The sequence below is a fragment of the Engystomops pustulosus genome, chromosome 1 (assembly GCF_040894005.1).
Source record: "Engystomops pustulosus chromosome 1, aEngPut4.maternal, whole genome shotgun sequence".
In the NCBI taxonomy this organism is placed as follows: domain Eukaryota; kingdom Metazoa; phylum Chordata; class Amphibia; order Anura; family Leptodactylidae; genus Engystomops; species Engystomops pustulosus.
In genome coordinates this window covers 296070814-296091101 of record NC_092411.1, presented here as the reverse complement: position 1 = coordinate 296091101, position 20288 = coordinate 296070814, and the positions used below count along the sequence as shown (strand labels likewise).

The 20288-nt window shown below is 45.9% G+C and overlaps 1 protein-coding gene across 1 annotated transcript in view; it reads left to right on the top strand.

Annotated features, from left to right (window-relative positions):
- LOC140132252 (vomeronasal type-2 receptor 26-like) overlaps window positions 1-20288 on the top strand; it is a 39951-nt gene that overhangs the window by 5550 nt on the left and 14113 nt on the right. The window contains exons 6-7 of the mRNA XM_072150964.1: window positions 2441-2683; window positions 13333-13459. Of these exons, the coding sequence (XP_072007065.1) occupies window positions 2441-2683; window positions 13333-13459 (370 nt within the window). The remainder of the gene's footprint in view (window positions 1-2440; window positions 2684-13332; window positions 13460-20288) is intronic.

The window sequence follows — 20288 nt, the reverse complement described above, 5'->3', positions numbered from 1 at the left end:
TAAGGCTTGGTGGTCCCTAGAAGAGTCACACACGTAAGACACACCTTGATATTTGGGGTTTTGGAGAGCAATACAACTGCACCATTTCTTGAACTCATTACCGCCTGCTAGTTCTTTTTGTAGAAAACTAACACCTAACACTAGCAAAGGAGAATAGGGGAAGGATATATTGCACATTCTCAGACACAGGTAGACCAACTTTTATAGATAAATGGGGAAGAGACTTAGGGATTCATATATCAGAAAAACAAGAACAACCTATCTATCAACTTGTACATGGAGCATCGATAGCCAATAATATCTAGGAATCAGGGTATAAACTCCTGACAAGGTGGTTAAGGGTCCTAGTGGTGCTGAATAAAATGTTTCACCCAAATTGTTGGAGATGTGGGAGGGAATCAGGACTTTGCTACATGTTTTCTGGGATTGCCCAATTATACGTCCTTTTTGGAACACTGTGGGACAAGTCCTGAATCTTGTGTATGAGCAGGAAATAGAAGTAGACGCTTCACTTTTTATTCTTCATATTTCCATGATCCTAATGGAGAGATATAAGACCTCAATTCCTGCTCCTTGAAACTCATGCACCGAGAGCTTTCATTTCTCCAAATAGGAAGAACACATGTGCTCCTACATGAATAGAATGGGTTATGAGAGATGGGGAGGTAAGGAAGATGGAAGAACTAACGGCTCACATGAGAGGAGCATATGACAAATATCAGGGGACTTGGGGAAGATGGAGAGGCTTCCAGTCTTCTGTAGAGTATAGGAATCTTTTGATGTGTAATATTGTTTAATGGAAGGTGTCTGGAAAGATAACTGATTATAAATTAAGACCTCGTATAGAGGATGGGTGGCTGGAGGGGGGAGGGACCTTCTGGTTTTAATTTTTTGTTTTTTCTCTTTTAGGTTTGGGAGGGCAGTGGGATACGGATACCATGTACATTTGGATTGTGTTTCTTGATCATATGTAATTATATAAAAAACAAGTTAAATAAAGAATTTACAAGAAGAAAGAAGATGGCAACAAGAAAATAGGCAATAAGAGGGTCCAATTAAGTGCCCTTTTATTGTCCCTTCTATTAGGGGGCAAGAAGAGGGGCACTTAAGAAAAGGTGCAACCAAAGGGCAGGGGCAGGACTGTACTTCTACTTTGGGGATAAGCGGGTGGGTGAATGAATGAAACAATCAAGGAAAGGAGAATTCTGCACTAATAAAGAAGGTGGCGAGAAAAGGGGAACTAAGAAAACTCTTATTAAGTGCCCCCGGCCCCTTCTCTTATTATTTTCTTTCTAGGGGATTTAAAAAGGGCACTTATTAAAAAAGGGGCAAATGAAGGGGCACTTAATAAGAGTAGGAGAAAAATGTGGGGAAATTGACAAAAAAATATTTGCACTATTTTCTTGTGAGCTCTGTTTTCATGGGGGCTTTAAATTACATCTCCCCTTTATTCCCTGCATTGGCAAAAGTACAAATATACAAAATTTATCTAAGTTTTATTAGTTTTCAATCAATTTTAAAAAATAAACAATTTGATGGACTGACCCACATATAGTGTGCCACTTTTTGCTGGATGTGCTATTTTCATTTCAAACCTTTTTGGAATGTACGTTGTATTGATCACTTTTTCATTTCAATTTTTATCAGTTGAATAACGGCAAAAAAAGTGCAGTTTATTTAAGCAATATTTTTCATTACAGGATTTACTGATGGGAATTACTGTTTGTATATTGAGACTTTTTGGGTCACAGCGCACCGCTAATTGGTACTGGCCGTTTCCAGGAAACTGATATAAGTCGGCCTCTCCCAACATTCACCGCCGGATCTTAGTGCTTATGCCTATGAGAAAGCTGTTTCCTGTGCCTTGTGTGAGTGATTGGATTTACCGTTGTGACCCCGGACATGTTCTCGACTTTGCTCCTCCACTGCCAGCCCTGACCTTTTGCTTCGTCCCTGACCTTGAACCACTGCCGCTTGCCTTGACCATCTGCCTGTCACCGACTACGAGATTGCCTGCTGATTCTGTACTTCAGCCTTGGCAGCCACCACAGACAAGTCGCGCCTGTGGAACGACCTGGTGGTGTCCCGCCGCAGCAAGACCAACATGTTTTGCGATGGAGCCTGGTGAAGACCAGGTGCCACTTAGATTCCGGTCCCAGGTGTCGGCTTGTGTCATCGCCCGTGCTGATCCACTACCTCCGATCCTGACACAATGATTTTTTTGCGTGTATTAAGAGGGGGACCTAGATAGGAATTTGGTCCCGGTGCCCAGTGGACTCTGGTGACGACACTTCTAGCAGAGGTGCAAAACTAAATAATAAAAAAGTTACAAGCACCAAAAGATTATGCCACAAAAATGTCAAATACGGTGCATTTAATATTGTACATTTCTTTTACCATTGGGGGCAAAAATTTCAATTTAAAACCTTTTTTTTTGCAGTTGCAGAAGTACATGAAATATGCTCACTACACGGATATGTATGGAGGGGAGACTTTCTTTAATGACAGGAGGGGAGTTACTTTTAGATGGGAATTAAGGAACTGGGTTATCTACATAAATGAGGAAGATGTTCGACAACGTTCCTTAAAAGATCGACACATTGCATTTTTTCAACAGTCTGAGCAGTCTGAGGATTTCAATGCTGATGTGGTAATAGAAAATATGATATGGAAAAATAACAAGGTGAGAGTCTTCTTCATTTACAAAAATGAAACTATTTTCCACTTTTTGTGGTTAGAGAGAAAGCTGGTGCCCTTAGAGGGGATGTAGTAATGCCATTACCATTGCCAGATAAGCAATTGTTTGGCAATTTTTACCCCAAGGGACATTTTATTAATGTAGTCTGAAATTGCCCCACATTTTTTTTCCACTAAATGGCCTTGGTTTACCTTTTCCACCTTTGTTAGTCATGCTTTATGAGGCAGGAACAACCAGAAATGTTCATAAAATGTTTCCCTATTTCTTGGTTCTGGTTCCCTCACCTCTTGAATATGAATATGAAAAGGTTTCAGCAATATAAACCTACGGTAACATGTCGGGAGGTGACTGTGGAGGCGACTCTACAGCAGTGAGTACCATATAATCTTTGCAATGTTTGATAATATGGACATGCTGTATTTGGATTGTTATACTTATCCATGGTTATTAAACCATTTAAGTTACCCAATTAAACCTTTCAACAATCTAGTACTGGCCCTGTCATTTGGCCAAGAATTTACTTTCCACTGTGGACAGAACCAACTGACTCATCGGGTTGGACAAGTTCTCATCTAAGCAAATCTGCTGTGAGCTTCTAGAGTCTGGTGCATATCCTCAACCACATTATTTCACATCCCTTTCAGTGTCCAATCTAACCTTCCCATGACACCATCGGTTTGCAGATGATAAGCAGGTAAATATATTTTGGTAACAGACACAGGTCTTTGGAAATGGAAAGTGTTTCACCAGAAATTGGTATTGCACCTGGATAGTAGGTTCTGTGGTCCCAAACCCTTCATATATGTTGGTGACTCCTGGTAGATTTTGGAAGTGGACCAACCAGATCCATAGCAATTAGAGATGAGCGAACACTAAAATGCTCGGGTACTCGTTATTCGAGACGAACTTTTCCCGATGCTCGAGTGCTCGTCTCGAATAACGAACCCCATTGAAGTCAATGGGAGACTCGAGCATTTTTCAAGGGGACCAAGGCTCTGCACAGGGAAGCTTGGCCAAACACCTGGGAACCTCAGAAAAGGATGGAAACACCACGGAAATGGACAGGAAACAGCAGGGGCAGCATGCATGGATGCCTCTGAGGCTGCTTAAACGCACCATTATGCCAAAATTATGGGCAACAGCATGGCCATGACAGAGTGACAGAATGAAGCTAGATAGCATCTAAAACATGCAATAATTGACCCTGACACTATAGGGGACGGCATGCAGAGGCAGCGGCAGCAGGCTAGAGAGTGGCATGGCGACATACCCTAAATGGACTCAGGCTTCAAACCAATGGGTGGCAGAGAGGAACCAAAGGAGGTGAGCAAGAAGTGCTCAAATAATATCGGTACATGATAAAAGTTTGCCAGTATATTTTGTGGATTACACAGCAGGGTGGCGACAAAGTTAACATGGAAGCCATGAAAACAACCCAAAATTCTGCCTGACACAGCTCGTTTGATAAGGGGACCATGTATGGAGGCAGTGAACTAGTAGTAGATTAAAGGTGCTGCAGTTAAAACTATGTTAGTTGGATCTTGGCATGGAGCTGGCGCTCCGCTGCCAGGCGAGCTTTCGCCAATCCAAGCCCCTGTCTCTAGGCTACTCCCCAAACAGCACTTCTAAGAACCTTTTGTATAAGATCAAGTGTAGTAGCGTTCTTATAAGTTTAGGATATGCCGGGTGAGGGGAATGTAAACAGATGCGCAAGAAGCGCATGATGCGCATGGAGCTGGCGCTCCGCTGCCAGGCGAGCTTTCGCAAATCCAAGCCCCTGTCTCTAGGCTACTCCCCAAACAGCACTTTTGTATAAGATCAAGTGTAGTAGCGTTCTTATAAGTTTAGGATATGGCGGGTGAGGGGAATGTAAACAGATGCGCAAGAAGCGCTGAAATAATATCCCTAAATGGTAAAAGTTTGCAAGTATATTTTGTGGATTACACAGCAGGGTGGCGACAAAGTTAACAACTTTGATGTGGAATCCATGAAAACAACCCAAATTTCTGCCTGACACACCTCGTTTGATAAAGGGACGATGTATGGAGGCAGCTATATGGACGACTTTTGGAGGTAGGAATGGAGACAACGTGTGGAGGCTGCTATGGAGACAATTTAATTTGGATAGTGCCTGTATGTGGCAGTCCCAAACATTTTTCAAACCAGAGGAGCAGGTAGGTGGCCCTCCAGTAAAATGGGATAGATTGAGTGCCTGTATGTGGCAGTCCCAAAAATTGTTCAAACCAGAGGAGCAGGTAGGTGGCCCTCCAGTAAAATGGAATAGATTGAGTGCCTGTATGTGGCAGTCCCAAAAATTGTTCAAACCAGAGGAGCAGGTAGGTGGCCCTGCAGTAAAATGGAATAGATTGAGTGCCTGTATGTGGCAGTCCCAAAAATGTTTCAAACCAGAGGAGCAGGTAGGTGGCCCTCCAGTAAAATGGGATAGATTGAGTGCCTGTATGTGGCAGTCCCAAAAATGTTTCAAACCAGAGGAGCAGGTAGGTGGCCCTCCAGTAAAATGGGATAGATTGAGTGCCTGTATGTGGCAGTCCCAAAAATGTTTCAAACCAGAGGAGCAGGTAGGTGGCCCTCCAGTAAAATGGAATAGATTGAGTGCCTGTATGTGGCAGTCCCAAAAATTGTTCAAACCAGAGGAGCAGGTAGGTGGCCCTCCAGTAAAATGGGATAGATTGAGTGCCTGTATGTGGCAGTCCCAAAAATGTTTCAAACCAGAGGAGCAGGTAGGTGGCCCTCCAGTAAAATGGAATAGATTGAGTGCCTGTATGTGGCAGTCCCAAAAATTGTTCAAACCAGAGGACCGGGTAGGTGGCCCTCCAGAAAAATGGAATAGATTGAGTGCCTGTATGTGGCACTCACAAAAATTGTTTCAAACAGAGGACCGGGTAGGTGGCCCTCCAGAAAAATTAAATGCATGAAGTATAGCAAGAGCCAGTGGGCCCTGTCAAAAAATAGCCATTTTCCTCTGCTTTACTGTACAAAGAGGAGGAGAAGGAGGAAAATGAGGAGGAGGAGGAGGAGTGGATCAATTATTCAGGTTGAGCTTCCTTCACCTGGTGGAGATTGGAAATTCTGAGAAATCCAGCCTTTATTCATTTTAATAAGCGTCAGCCTGTCAGCGCTGTCAGTCGACAGGCGTGTACGCTTATCGGTGATGATGCCACCAGCTGCACTGAAAACCCGCTCGGACAAGACGCTAGCGGCAGGGCAGGCAAGAACCTCCAAGGCGTACAGCGCCAGTTCGTGCCACATGTCCAGCTTTGAAACCCAGTAGTTGTAGGGAGCTGTGTGATCATTTAGGACGATGGTATGGTCAGCTACGTACTCCCTCACCATCTTTCTGTAAAGATCAGCCCTACTCTGCCGAGACTGGGGACAGGTGACAGTGTCTTGCTGGGGTGACATAAAGCTGGCAAAAGCCTTGTAAAGCGTACCCTTGCCAGTGCTGGACAAGCTGCCTGCTCGCCTACTCTCCCTCGCTACTTGTCCCGCAGAACTACGCACTCTGCCGCTAGCGCTGTCAGAAGGGAAATACTGTTTCAGCTTGTGCACCAGGGCCTGCTGGTATTCATGCATTCTCACACTCCTTTCCTCTGCAGGGATGAGAGTGGCAAGATTTTGCTTGTACCGTGGGTCCAGGAGAGTGAACACCCAGTAATCGGTGCTGGAATAAATTCTTTGAACGCGAGGGTCACGGGATAGGCAGCCTAGCATGAAATCTGCCATATGCGCCAGAGTACCAACGCGTAAGAATTCACTCCCCTCACTGGCCTGACTGTCCATTTCCTCCTCCTCCAACTCCTCCAACTCCTCTTCTTCTGCCCATACACGCTGAACAGTGAAGGACTCAACAATGGTCCCCTCTTGTGTCTCGCCAACATTCTCCTCCTCTTCCTCCTCATCCTCCTCCACCTCCACCTCCTCCGATATGCGCTGAGAAACAGACCTCAGGGTGCTTTGGCTATCAACAAGGGAATATTCTTCCCCCGTCTCTTGTGACGAGCGCAAAGCTTCCGACTTCATGCTGACCAGAGAGTTTTTCAACAGGCCAAGCAGCGGGATGGTGAGGCTGATGATGGCGGCATCGCCACTGACCATCTGTGTTGACTCCTCAAAGTTACTCAGCACCTGACAGATATCAGACATCCACGTCCACTCCTCATTGTAGACTTGAGGAAGCTGACTGACCTGACTACCAGTTCTGGTGGAAGTTGACATCTGGCAGTCTACAATCGCTCTGCGCTGCTGGTAAACTCTGGATAACATGGTCAGTGTTGAATTCCACCTCGTGGGCACGTCGCACAACAGTCGGTGAGCGGGCAGTTGGAGGCGGCGCTGCGCTGCCCTGAGAGTGGCAGCATCTGGGCTGGACTTCCTGAAATGCGCACAGATGCGGCGCACCTTCGTGAGCAAATCAGACAGATTGGGGTATGTCTTGAGGAAACGCTGCACTATCAGATTTAACACATGGGCCAGGCATGGCACATGTGTCAGTCTGCCGAGTTGCAGAGCCGCCACCAGGTTACGGCCGTTGTCACACACAACCATTCCCGGCTTGAGGTTCAGCGGTGCCAGCCACAGATCAGTCTGCGCCGTGATGCCCTGTAATAGCTCTTGGGCGGTGTGCCTTTTGTCGCCTAGGCTCAGCAGTTTGAGCACCGCCTGCTGTCGCTTAGCGACGGCACTGCTGCTGTGCCTAGAGCTACCGACTGATGGCGCCGTGCCCACGGATGGTAGTTCGGAGGAGGAGGTGGAGGAGGGGTGGGAGGAGGAGGAGGCATAGTAGGCCTGAAACACCTGGACCGAGGTAGGCCCCGCAATCCTCGGCGTCGGCAGTATATGAGCAGCCCCAGGGTCAGTCTCGGTCCCAGCCTCCACCAAGTTAACCCAATGTGCCGTCAGCGATATATAGTGGCCCTGCCCGGCAGCACTCGTCCACGTGTCCGTGGTCAGGTGGACCTTGTCAGAAACGGCGTTGGTCAGGGCACGGATGATGTTGTCTGACACGTGCTGGTGCAGGGCTGGGACGGCACATCGGGAAAAGTAGTGGCGGCTGGGGACCGAATACCGAGGGGCGGCCGCCGCCATGAGGTTGCGAAAGGCCTCGGTCTCTACTAGCCTATAGGGCAGCATCTCCAGGCTAAGCAATCTGGAGATGTGCACATTAAGGGCTTGGGCGTGCGGGTGGGTTGCACTATATTTGCGTTTCCGCTCCAGCGTCTGGGGTATGGAGAGCTGAACGCTGGTGGATGCTGTGGAGGATCGTGGAGGCGACGATGGGGTTTTTGGGCCAGGGTCCTGGGCAGGGGGCTGACTAGCAGCTGACACAGGGGAAGGAGCAGTGGTGTGCACGGCCGGAGGTGAACGGGCTTGTTGCCACTGAGTGGGGTGCTTAGCATTCATATGCCTGCGCATACTGGTGGTAGTTAAGCTAGTAGTGGTGGAACCCCTGCTGAGCCTGGTTTGGCAAATGTTGCACACCACAGTCCGTCGGTCATCCGGTGTTTCCTTAAAGAACCTCCACACTTCTGAAGATCTAGCCCTCGCCGCAAGAGCCCTCACCACGGGAGCTTCACTAGTTGACAGTGGCGCTGATGCACCAGCTCTGGCCCTGCCTCTCCGTCTGGCCCCACCACTGCCTCTTCCAACCTGTTCAGGTCGAGGACTCTCCTCCGTCTCAGAAGCACTGTGTTCACCCGGCCTCTCAACCCAGCTTGGGTCTGTCACCTCATCATCCTCCGATCCCTCAGTCTGCTCCCCCCTCGGACTTCCTGCCCTGACAACAACTTCCCCACTGTCTGACAACCGTGTCTCCTCATCGTCGGACACCTCTTTACACACTTCCACTACGTCAAGAAGGTCATCATCACCCACAGACTGTGACTGGTGGAAAACCTGGGCATCGGAAAATTGCTCAGCAGCAACCGGACAAGTGGTTTGTGACTGTGGGAAGGGTCCAGAAAACAGTTCCTCAGAGTATGCCGGTTCAAATGGCAAATTTTCCTGGGAGGGGGCAGACTGGGGGGGAGGAGGCTGAGGTGCAGGAGCTGGAGGAGTGGGGATTTCGGTGACATGGGTGGACTGCGTGGAAGACTGACTGGTGGTGGACAAATTGCTCGAAGCATTGTCAGCAATCCACGACATCACCTGTTCGCACTGTTCTGGCCTCAACAGTGCTCTACCACGAGTCCCAGTAACTTCAGACATGAACCTAGGGAGTGTAGCTCTGCGGCGTTCCCCTGCTCCCTCATCAGCAGGTGGTGTCTCACCCCGCCCAGGACCACGGCCTCTGACCCCTGCAGTAGTTGGACGCCCACGTCCCCGCCCTCGTCCTCTACCCCTAGCCCTGGGGTTAAACATTTTTAAAATGAGAGTTATAACTTTTTTTTTTTTTTTACTTTTTTTTTTTTTTTTTGTGTGTTTTTTTTGTGTTTTTTGTTTTTTTTTGTGTTTTTTGTTTTTTTTTGAGTTTTTAGAACCAAACAATCCTATCCTATTGCTATGGCTATTTTCTAGCCAAGTATCAAAGGAAGCACACTACTATGCCAGATGAGATGACACTGAGTTATTGCCTAATAGAAATCCAACCCCTACTGAATTTTGCCACTTCAGCCTTTGCTATGGATATGTGCGCCACTAAGCGCAGAACACAGCGGTCGCAAGTCTCACTACAAATTGCTCAGAATTGGCAAGTACATGCACTGCAGAAACTACAGCCACCAGCAGATCAACCAGAAATCAAATATATAGAACGCTACTGTAGGCTTCAAGAAGCTATTTGTATTCTCCTATGGCTATTTTCTAGCCAAGTATCAAAGGAAGCACACTACTATGCCAGATGAGATGACACTGAGTTATTGCCTAATAGAAATCCAACCCCTACTGAATTTTCCCACTTCAGCCTTTGCTATGGATATGTGCGCCACTAAGCGCAGAACACAGCGGTCGCAAGTCTCACTACAAATTGCTCAGAATTGGCAAGTACATGCACTGCAGAAACTACAGCCACCAGCAGATCAACCAGAAATCAAATATATAGAACGCTACTGTAGGCTTCAAGAAGCTATTTGTATTCTCCTATGGCTATTTTCTAGCCAAGTATCAAAGGAAGCACACTACTATGCCAGATGAGATGACACTGAGTTATTGCCTAATAGAAATCCAACCCCTACTGAATTTTCCCACTTCAGCCTTTGCTATGGATATGTGCGCCACTAAGCGCAGAACACAGCGGTCGCAAGTCTCACTACAAATTGCTCAGAATTGGCAAGTACATGCACTGCAGAAACTACAGCCACCAGCAGATCAACCAGAAATCAAATATATAGAATGCTACTGTAGGCTTCAAGAAGCTATTTGTATTCTCCTATGGCTATTTTCTAGCCAAGTATCAAAGGAAGCACACTACTATGCCAGATGAGATGACACTGAGTTATTGCCTAATAGAAATCCAACCCCTACTGAATTTTGCCACTTCAGCCTTTGCTATGGATATGTGCGCCACTAAGCGCAGAACACAGCGGTCGCAAGTCTCACTACAAATTGCTCAGAATTGGCAAGTACATGCACTGCAGAAACTACAGCCACCAGCAGATCAACCAGAAATCAAATATATAGAACGCTACTGTAGGCTTCAAGAAGCTATTTGTATTCTCCTATGGCTATTTTCTAGCCAAGTATCAAAGGAAGCACACTACTATGCCAGATGAGATGACACTGAGTTATTGCCTAATAGAAATCCAACCCCTACTGAATTTTCCCACTTCAGCCTTTGCTATGGATATGTGCGCCACTAAGCGCAGAACACAGCGGTCGCAAGTCTCACTACAAATTGCTCAGAATTGGCAAGTACATGCACTGCAGAAACTACAGCCACCAGCAGATCAACCAGAAATCAAATATATAGAACGCTACTGTAGGCTTCAAGAAGCTATTTGTATTCTCCTATGGCTATTTTCTAGCCAAGTATCAAAGGAAGCACACTACTATGCCAGATGAGATGACACTGAGTTATTGCCTAATAGAAATCCAACCCCTACTGAATTTTCCCACTTCAGCCTTTGCTATGGATATGTGCGCCACTAAGCGCAGAACACAGCGGTCGCAAGTCTCACTACAAATTGCTCAGAATTGGCAAGTACATGCACTGCAGAAACTACAGCCACCAGCAGATCAACCAGAAATCAAATATATAGAACGCTACTGTAGGCTTCAAGAAGCTATTTGTATTCTCCTATGGCTATTTTCTAGCCAAGTATCAAAGGAAGCACACTACTATGCCAGATGAGATGACACTGAGTTATTGCCTAATAGAAATCCAACCCCTACTGAATTTTCCCACTTCGGTCTTTGCTATGGATATGTGTGCCACTAAGAGCTAAACACAACGGTAGCAAGTCCCCCTGCTAATTCCTCACAAAATGGTAAAAGATGCAAATTAAAATAAAAAAAGTAGAACGTTATTGTAGCCCTAAGAAGGGCTGTTGGGTTCTTTGAGAATCACTCCTGCCTAACAGTAAGCTAATAGAACACCCTAACGCTTTCCCTGACCAGCAGCAGCTCTCTCCCTAGCGGCATCCAGAGACAGAATGATCCGAGCAGCGCGGCCAGCGGCTAGTCTATCCCAGGGTCACCTGATCTGGCCAGCCAACCACTGCTATCGACGTGTAAGGGTACCACGTCATGCTGGGTGGAGTGCAGAGTCTCCTGGCTTGTGATTGGCTCTGTTTCTGGCCGCCAAAAAGCAAAACGGCGGGAGCTGCCATTTTCTCGAGCGGGCAAAGTATTCGTCCGAGCAACGAGCAGTTTCGAGTACCCTAATGCTCGACCGAGCATCAAGCTCGGACGAGCATGTTCGCTCATCTCTAATAGCAATACATTTAAACAGAATTTCAGTTATCATTAGGGGGGAAAGTTTGTTACGAAAATTTGGCAAACAGTGTCAATTGGACCCTTGGGCAAGATACCCGGTGGGAAAAGTACCATATATACTTGAGTATAAGCCGACTCGAGTATAAGCCCAGGTACCTAATTTTAACACAAAAAACTTGGAAAACCTCAAGTATAAGCCTAGGGTAAGAAATGCAATTGCCACAGCCTCCACCCAGTATATAGGTAGCTAGTTCCCTTCCACCCAACCAGACCATGCCCTCTAGTATATAGTCAGCCCACCCATGATCCAAGTAAGCAGCAAACCAGCCCATGCCCTCTAGTATATAGCTACCCATCCCTCTGTCCCCCAGTATATAGCCTGCCAGCCAATATCCACTAGTATACAGCCAGCCAGCTCATCCCCTAGTATATCACCTGCCAGTACCCTAGAATATAGCTTGCAGCCCCTGCCCCCAGTATACAGCCTGCAGCCACTGCTTAAGCATATAGCCTACATCCACTGCCCCAGTATGTAGCTTGCAGCCCCTGCCCCCAGTATACAGCCTGCAGCCACTGCTTTAGCATATAGCCTACATCCACTGCCCCAGTATGTAGCTTGCAGCCCCTGCCCTCAGTACACAGCCTGCAGCCACTGCTTAAGCATATAGCCTACATCCACTGCCCCAGTATGTAGCTTGCAGCCCCTGCCCACAGTATATAGCCTGCAGCCACTGCTTAAGCATATAGCCTACATCCACTGCCCCAGTATGTAGCTTGCAGCCCCTGCCCACAGTATATAGCCTGTATCCACTGCCCCCATTAGCCTCTAGTCAGCTCCTTCATGAGTTATGCCCAGCCTATAAGAAAAAAAAAGTTTTACTCACCTTTCCGATGACCCCAAGCAAGTCCACTTCTTTCCTTTGATGCTCTGGCTTCGGCCCTGGGTCCCCCCGTGCCTCGCAAGCACCATGACGTCAGTCGCTTACTGACATAATAGTGTGTGCCGATGGCATTACATTACATATAGCTAGGTATTTTGAGCATATAAACCCGGCTTATACTCAAGTATGTACACTAACTCTTGGTTTCTCAAACCCTGGATGTCTCCTAAAAACAAGTGAATGAGTCAGTCAGTTTCAGTAATTTCCAGACATAAAAAACAATAAGCCGCTGTGTTGTCAGTTGTGGTTCTCTTTACCCTGTGAAACAAGTCATCAGCTACCGAAACATTCACATCACACTGTGTAACAAACCTTTATCTATTCCCAGTTCATGGCTCGCTGACCCACGTAGTCTCTAGTATCACCGTGGATATAAGTCACACCAAATCGGTGGGTCTGGAATGCATAAGGACCAATAACACTGACATGTGTGAAGAGCACAGGACTCCGAGTGTCCCGCAATGCATATTACAGGATCATGTTCTTTATCAAACATAGCGACTTTTAGTTACAATTCCAAATGAGCCCCATATGAGGGTCTAGAAAACAAAGGCACACTCCTTCGCAGGTCACATTTTATGGGCTCTCCAAGCATCTGACACATATGACAAAGTCTCTTACAGCTTCAAACTGAGAAGTCCCAGAACCTAAATTTCCCATAGGACTTGGAAAAACAGCAAGTGAGAAACCTAGGTTTAACATACACATATCTGACCTTGTCATCCACTTCCTTCCAACATATACATATACAGAATTGTAACAAAAGCAATTTAATACTGCCATTAATACATTTTATGCTTACAGAAGATGCCGCAGTCTCGCTGTAATGATCCATGTTCTCCAGGATTCCGGAAGGCTCCTAATGGAGGACATCATGTCTGCTGCTATAACTGTGTCCCATGTGCTGATGGTGAAGTATCCAATATTACAGGTGAGAAGAGTTTACATGTAGATATTTATAAGGAAATCTACTGTCAAAATCCATCACGATAAACCTGGGACATCACTTAAATCCAGGCACCGTGAATGCGGTAATCTTCTTGCATCTGTTATCCATGGCGTCCTCCAGAGGTGAACTGTCCATAAGACCCACCGGGAGAAATCTCGTTGGGCCGACTAGTTTGGGGCCAGTCCGGGGCTCGTGGGGCTGGTCGAAAAATTTAAAAACTCACCTTTCTGACGCTTCCCCACAGCTCTACTACATCATCCAGTCCGTACGTGCCGGCATCGCACAAACTATGACGTCGGCAAGCAGAGAGACAGCCCCCCCAGTATACAGCCAGATAGCTCCCCTGTATATAGCCAGACATCCCCCCCGAGTATACAGCCAGTCTGCCACCCTACTTATAGCCAGACAGCCCCCCAGTATACTGCCAGACATTCCCCCTGTATATAGACAGCCAGCCCCCTCCCAAGTATAAAACCAGCCTGCCCCTCTATATATAGCCAGGCAGCCCCCCAGTATACAGCCAGCCTGCTTGCTGTAGTATATAGCCTGCCAGCCCCTGTATTATATAGCCTGCCAGCCCCTGTAGTATATAGCCAGCCAGGCCCTTGTAGTATATAGCCTGCCAGCCCCCTGTAGTATATAGCCTGCCCCCTGTAGTATATAGCCTGCCAGCCCCCTGTAGTATATAGCCTGCCAGCCCCTGTACTATATAGCCATCCAACCCCCCAGTAGATAGCCTGCCAACCCCCCAAGTATATAGCCAGCCAAGCCCCCCAGTATACATCCAGCCAGTGCCCTTATTATAGTCGTTCCCCCCCAGTATACAGCCCCCTGTATATAGCCAGACATCCCCCCTGTATCATGGTGGGGTCATGGTGGAAGGAGATGAGGAAAGGGCCAATCTACTGAATGTCGCCTTCTCAACTGTCTTTACTCAGGAAAATCCCCTGGTGGAAGACACAATGAGGAATAATGTAAATTCATTTTGGAATGTCAACACTTTAACCCAGGAAGAGGTACGGCGCCGCCTCGCAACCACTAAGATAGATAAATCACTGGGGCCAGATGGCATACACCCCTGGGTTCTGCATGAACTATGTACCGTGATAGACAGACCGTTATTTTTAATATTTGAAGATTCACTGAGGACTGGTTATGTTCCACAGGACTGGCGCATAGCAAATGTGGTACCAATATACAAAAAAGGATCAAATAGCGATCCTGGAAACTACAGACCCGTGAGTCTAACTGCTGTGGTGGGGAAAATATTTGAGGGGTTTGTTAGAGATGCTATCCTGGAGTATCTCACTGTGCACAACCTTATAACCCAGCGTCAGCATGGGTTTATGAGAGATTGGTCCTGTCAGTCTAATCTGATGGTTTCTACGAGGAGGTAAGTTCAAGACTGGATCGGGAGGACGCTGTGGATGTTGTATATCTGGACTTTTCAAAGGCATTTGACACCGTGCCACATAAAAGGTTGTTATATAAAATGAGACTGCTGGGAATAGGGGAAAATCTGTGTATTTGGGTAAGTAATTGGCTTAGTAATAGAAAACATAGGTTCATCATTAATGGCACATTCTCAGATTGGGTTGACGTTACCAGTGGAGTGCCACAGGGGTCAGTATTGGGGCCACTTCTTTTTAATATTTTTATTAATGACCTTGTAGTGGGTTTACACAGTCAAGTTTCAATATTTGCAGATGATACTAAGCTGTGTAAAGTAATAAATACTGAGGCCAATAGTTTAGCATTACAACGATTTGTGGAAGCTTGAGGAGTGGGCAGAGAAATGGTTGATGAGGTTTAATGTAGATAAATGTAAAGTTATGCACTTTACAAACAAAAAGTATAATTATGTTCTAAACAGTCAATTACTTGGTAAAACTGGAGCTGAAAAGGACTTGGGGGTATTGGTGGATGGTAAACTTAATTTTAGTGACCAGAGCCAGGCAGCTGCTGCTAAAGCAAATAAAATAATGGGATGTATCAAGAGAGGAATAGATTCTCATGATAAAGACATACTTTTGCCTTTATACAGATCCCTGGTCAGACCACACATGGAAAATTGGGTACAGTTTTGGGCACCAGTGTATAAAAAGGATATAGTAGAGCTGGAACGGGTGCAGAGGAGAGCAACCAGGATTATTAGGGGAATGGGGGGATTAGAATACAATGACAGATTACAAAATTTGGGATTATTCAGTTTAGAAAAAAGACCCGAAAAAAGACCCGATTACAATGTACAAATACCTGAACGGACAGTACAAGGATCTCTCCAAAGATCTTTTTATACCTCGGCCTGTGACCATGACAAGGGGGCATCCTCTACGCCTAGAGGAGAGGCGATTTTACCATCAACATAGACAAAGGTTCTTTACTGTACGAGCAGTGAGACTATGGAACGCTCTGCCGCAGGAGGTTGTTATGGCAGACTCTATGTACATGTTCAAGAGAGGCCTGGATGCCTTTCTGGAGAGAAAAAATATCACGGGTTATGGGGATAAAACATTTATTTAATTCTTAAAGGTTGGACTTGAGGGACTTGTGTCTTTTTCCAGCCTTATATACTATTATATAGCCAGACATCCCCCTGTATAAAGCAAGACAGCCCCCCCGCCCCGGGCTGGCAGGCTATATACTATGGCGGGCAAGCTGGCTGTATACTGGGGGGACAGGCTGGCTGTATACTGGGGGGGGGGCAGGTTGGCTGTATAATGGGGGCAGGATGGCTGTATACTGGGGGGGGGTGGCTGTATACTGCAGAGGCTGGCTGGCTATATATTGGAGGGCTGGCTATATACTGGAGGGGGGGCTGGCTGGTTATATACTGGGGGGACTGGTTATATACTGGGTGGGGGCTAATTGGCTATATACTGGAGGGCTGGCTTGCTATATACTGTCTGGTTGGCTATATGCAGGGGACTGAAAAATAGTAGCAGTAGTAATAGTTATAATCCTGTATATTGGGGCAGTATTATAGTAGTTATATTCCTGTACATAGGGGGCAGTATTATAGTAGTTATATTCTTGTACATAGGGGGCAGTATTATAGTAGTTATATTCTTGTACATAGGGGGCAGTATTATAGTAGTTATATTCCTGTACATAGGGGGCAGTATTATAGTAGTTATATTCTTGTACATAGGGGGCAGTATTATAGTAGTTATATTCTTGTACATAGGGGGCAGTATTATAGTAGTTATATTCTTGTACATAGGGGGCAGTATTATAGTAGTTATATTCCTGTACATATGGGGTAGTATTATAGAAGTTATATTCTTGTACATAGGGGGCAGTATTATAGTAGTTAAATTCCTGTACATAGGGGCAGTATTATAGTAGTTATATTCCTATACAAAGGGGGCAGTATTATAGTAGTTATATTCCTGTACATAGGGGGCAGTATTATAGTAGTTATATTCTTGTACATAGGGGGCCGTGTTATAGTAGTAGTTATATTCTTGTACATAGGGGGCAGTATTATAGTAGTTATATTCTTGTACATAGGGGGCAGTATTATAGTAGTTATATTCTTGTACATAGGGGGCAGTATTATAGTAGTTATATTCTTGTACATAGGGGGCAGTATTATAGTAGTTATATTCCTGTACATAGGGGGCAGTATTATAGTAGTTAAATTCTTGTACATAGGAGGCAGTATTATAGTAGTTATATTCTTGTACATAGGGGGCAGTATTATAGTAGTTATATTCTTGTACATAGGGGGCAGTATTATACTAGTTATATTCTTGTACATAGGAGGCAGTATTATAGTAGTTATATTCCAGTACATAGGGGGCAGTATTATACTAGTTATATTCCTGTACATAGGGGGCAGTATTATAGTAGTTATATTCTTGTACATAGGGGGCAGTATTATAGTAGTTATATTCCCGTACATAGGAGGCAGTATTATAGTAGTTATATTCTTGTACATAGGGGGGCAGTATTATAGTAGTTATATTCCTGTACATAGGGGCAGTATTATAGTAGTTATATTCCTGTACATAGGGGGCAGTATTATAGTAGTTATATTCTTGTACATAGGGGGCAGTATTATAGTAGTTATATTCTTGTACATAGGGGGCAGTATTATAATAGTTATATTCTTGTACATAGGGGGCAGTATTATAGTAGGTATATTCCTGTACATAGGGGGCAGTATTATAGTAGTTATATTCTTGTACATAGGGGGCAGTATTATAGTAGTTATATTCCTGTACATAGGGGGCAGTATTATAGTAGTTATATTCTTGTACATAGGAGGCAGTATTATAGTAGTTATATTCTTGTACATAGGGGGCAGTATTATAGTAGTTATATTCTTGTACATAGGGGGCAGTATTATAGTAGTTACATTCTTGTACATAGGGGGCAGTATTATAGTAGTTATATTCTTGTACATAGAGTGAAGTATTATAGTACTTATATTCCTGTATATAGGGGCAGTATTATAGTAGTTATGGCACGAAAAAGAAGAGGGTTCCATCGGCACCAGGCGGTAAGTAACAAAGGCAAAAGTTTATTTAGAACAAAACAGGATTAAAAAGTGAAAAAGGTTACGCGTTTCAGACCTCTAAACTGGGTCCTTATTCATACCTAATTGAATAGAGATTGTGAGAGCTGGTATATGGGAGGAGGAAACACGTCATGAAATGGAGAACCTCCTCACAATATTAGCTGAACACAATGAGACAAATTGAGCAGCAAAGCAAAAACAAAAGCAAAGACAGCATGAAAATCGCAAAGTAATGGTCTGAACGGACACTAATAAATGTACAGCAAGTCACTTTTGAAGTTGAGACCAGCAGGATGCCGTGTACGTAAGGTCAAGATTAGAGATGGCGAATCAATTCTAACGATTCTAACTTCGGTTAGATTTTCAGGAAAAATGTTTTTTTTTGCCACTTTTTTCAGCTAAATGGGCACGAGAACAACGTGTTACATGGGGCAGAGAACTCTGGGAAGGAGAAAGGAACACCCCCGATGACATCTGCAGACCTGTAAGCCAATCAGCGACCGGCAGGCTTATGTGATGTCACACAGCCCTATAAAACCAGCCCTTTTACATTTTGCATTTCACATTTTATGTGCTGCCTGTAGCGTCCGGCTGCTGCTACTGTTCTGTGTAGTAACCATTCTTGCTGCAGTCCCTCGCTGTTCTCTAAGGGGGATCTGTATACCCCAAATAGCAGTTCTATTTAGTGACAAAATCAAATAGGAAGAAATCTGTTTGACATTCATGCATCTGCAGAAGTGAGCTGTCAGTTGTGGGTTATCTGTATAATGCACATTGTAATACCTTTTTGGGGCTATAGTTTACAGCCAGATTTATGTGTGAAATCCACGTAGTTTATACAGTGATTTTCGCTGAAATTACAGTGTCAGTTGTGGGGTATCTGTATAACGGACATTGCAATACCTTTTTGGGGCTATAGTTTACAGCCAAATCCACATAGTTTATAAACCACTACGTCAGACATAAAGGTGACAGGTGGAGCAGGCAGAGGAGGCAGCACAGTAAGGGGATGTTGCAGCAGGGGTGACTCTGTGAGGCCAGAACTCCCGTTGTCATCTAGTGGCAGTGAATTGTTTAACACCCCAAAGGTTGTTGAATGGTTGACTAGGTCCTCAAATATAATATCTGACAACCCCAGTCAAGAGTCTGTGGGTTCTTCAGATACAACAATTAGTTGACATGGCCCAGGAGCAGGTCAGCGGCCCTCACTTGTCCCCAACCAGCCTCTGTCCTGTTCCTTTCCCGCAGCCAGAGAGCTACTAGGTGGTCTGGGCTCAGCGCCACTTTTCAGCGAGGACGAAGTATCCGAGGACAGTCAGCAGCTGCTTTGCAGTGAAGAGGTGGGGCAGACTTCCGCTGCTTCCTGCAGTAGGCAGGTTGTGCATACTATCACCAGTGAGGAGAGTAGCAGTGACCAGGAAACGCAAATTGATGATGATGTAGCCGATTGCACTTGGGAGCCGGGTGTAGCAGGGGATTTATCATCATCGGGCCAATAGAGTGTCAGCCTGCGTGTCAGTCAGCGGAGAAGGCAGCAAGTCGCTACTGTGGCCGTGAGTCAGTAGGGTGGCAGCAGTGCGAGGAAGGGAGCCAAACGTCTGCGGGGTACAAATCGCGATTCAGAGGTCCAAGTAAGTAGTGTCACAGGGGCTCAGTGAGTGTTGGCGGTAAAATTACCACCTCGGCGGTGTGGCAGATTTTTGTAAGACACCAGTGGAGCCGAGCGTGAGTGCTAAAGTTGGCACCACGGCCCTGCGCCAACATAGCATCATCACCATCCAATGGCCTGGGAGAAACGGGTGTCCAGAAACGTGGTCCAGCCTGCAGGCGCAGCAACAGCAGCAGCACCTAGTTGCACACATGCTGTTTCAGCAAGTCAAGGCTCCAGCACCTCTGCTGAAGGGAGCTGTTTGTCTTTGACATCATCTCCCAGTCCAGATGCTCCTGCTCCTCGCTACGCATGACGCCAGCAGTCCTTGAGCAAGGCGATTACAAAGAGATAACTGTGTTCAGCCATCCTGAGGTGCAGAAGCTGACCGTGCTCTTGTCCAAGTTGTGTGTACTGCACTCTCTCCCTTTCCAAGTTGTGGACTCTGCACCCTTCAGAGAACTAATGGCTTGTGCCGAAACCGAGGTGGAGAGTTCCAAGCCACAATTTTTTTTCCAAAAAGGCAGTGCCAGCCCTTCACCAATATGTACAGCAGAAGGTGGGCCAGTCCTTGAGCTTATCAGTTTCTTCCAAGGTGCATGGCAGCGCGGACGTGTGAAGCTGTAACTACGGTCAGG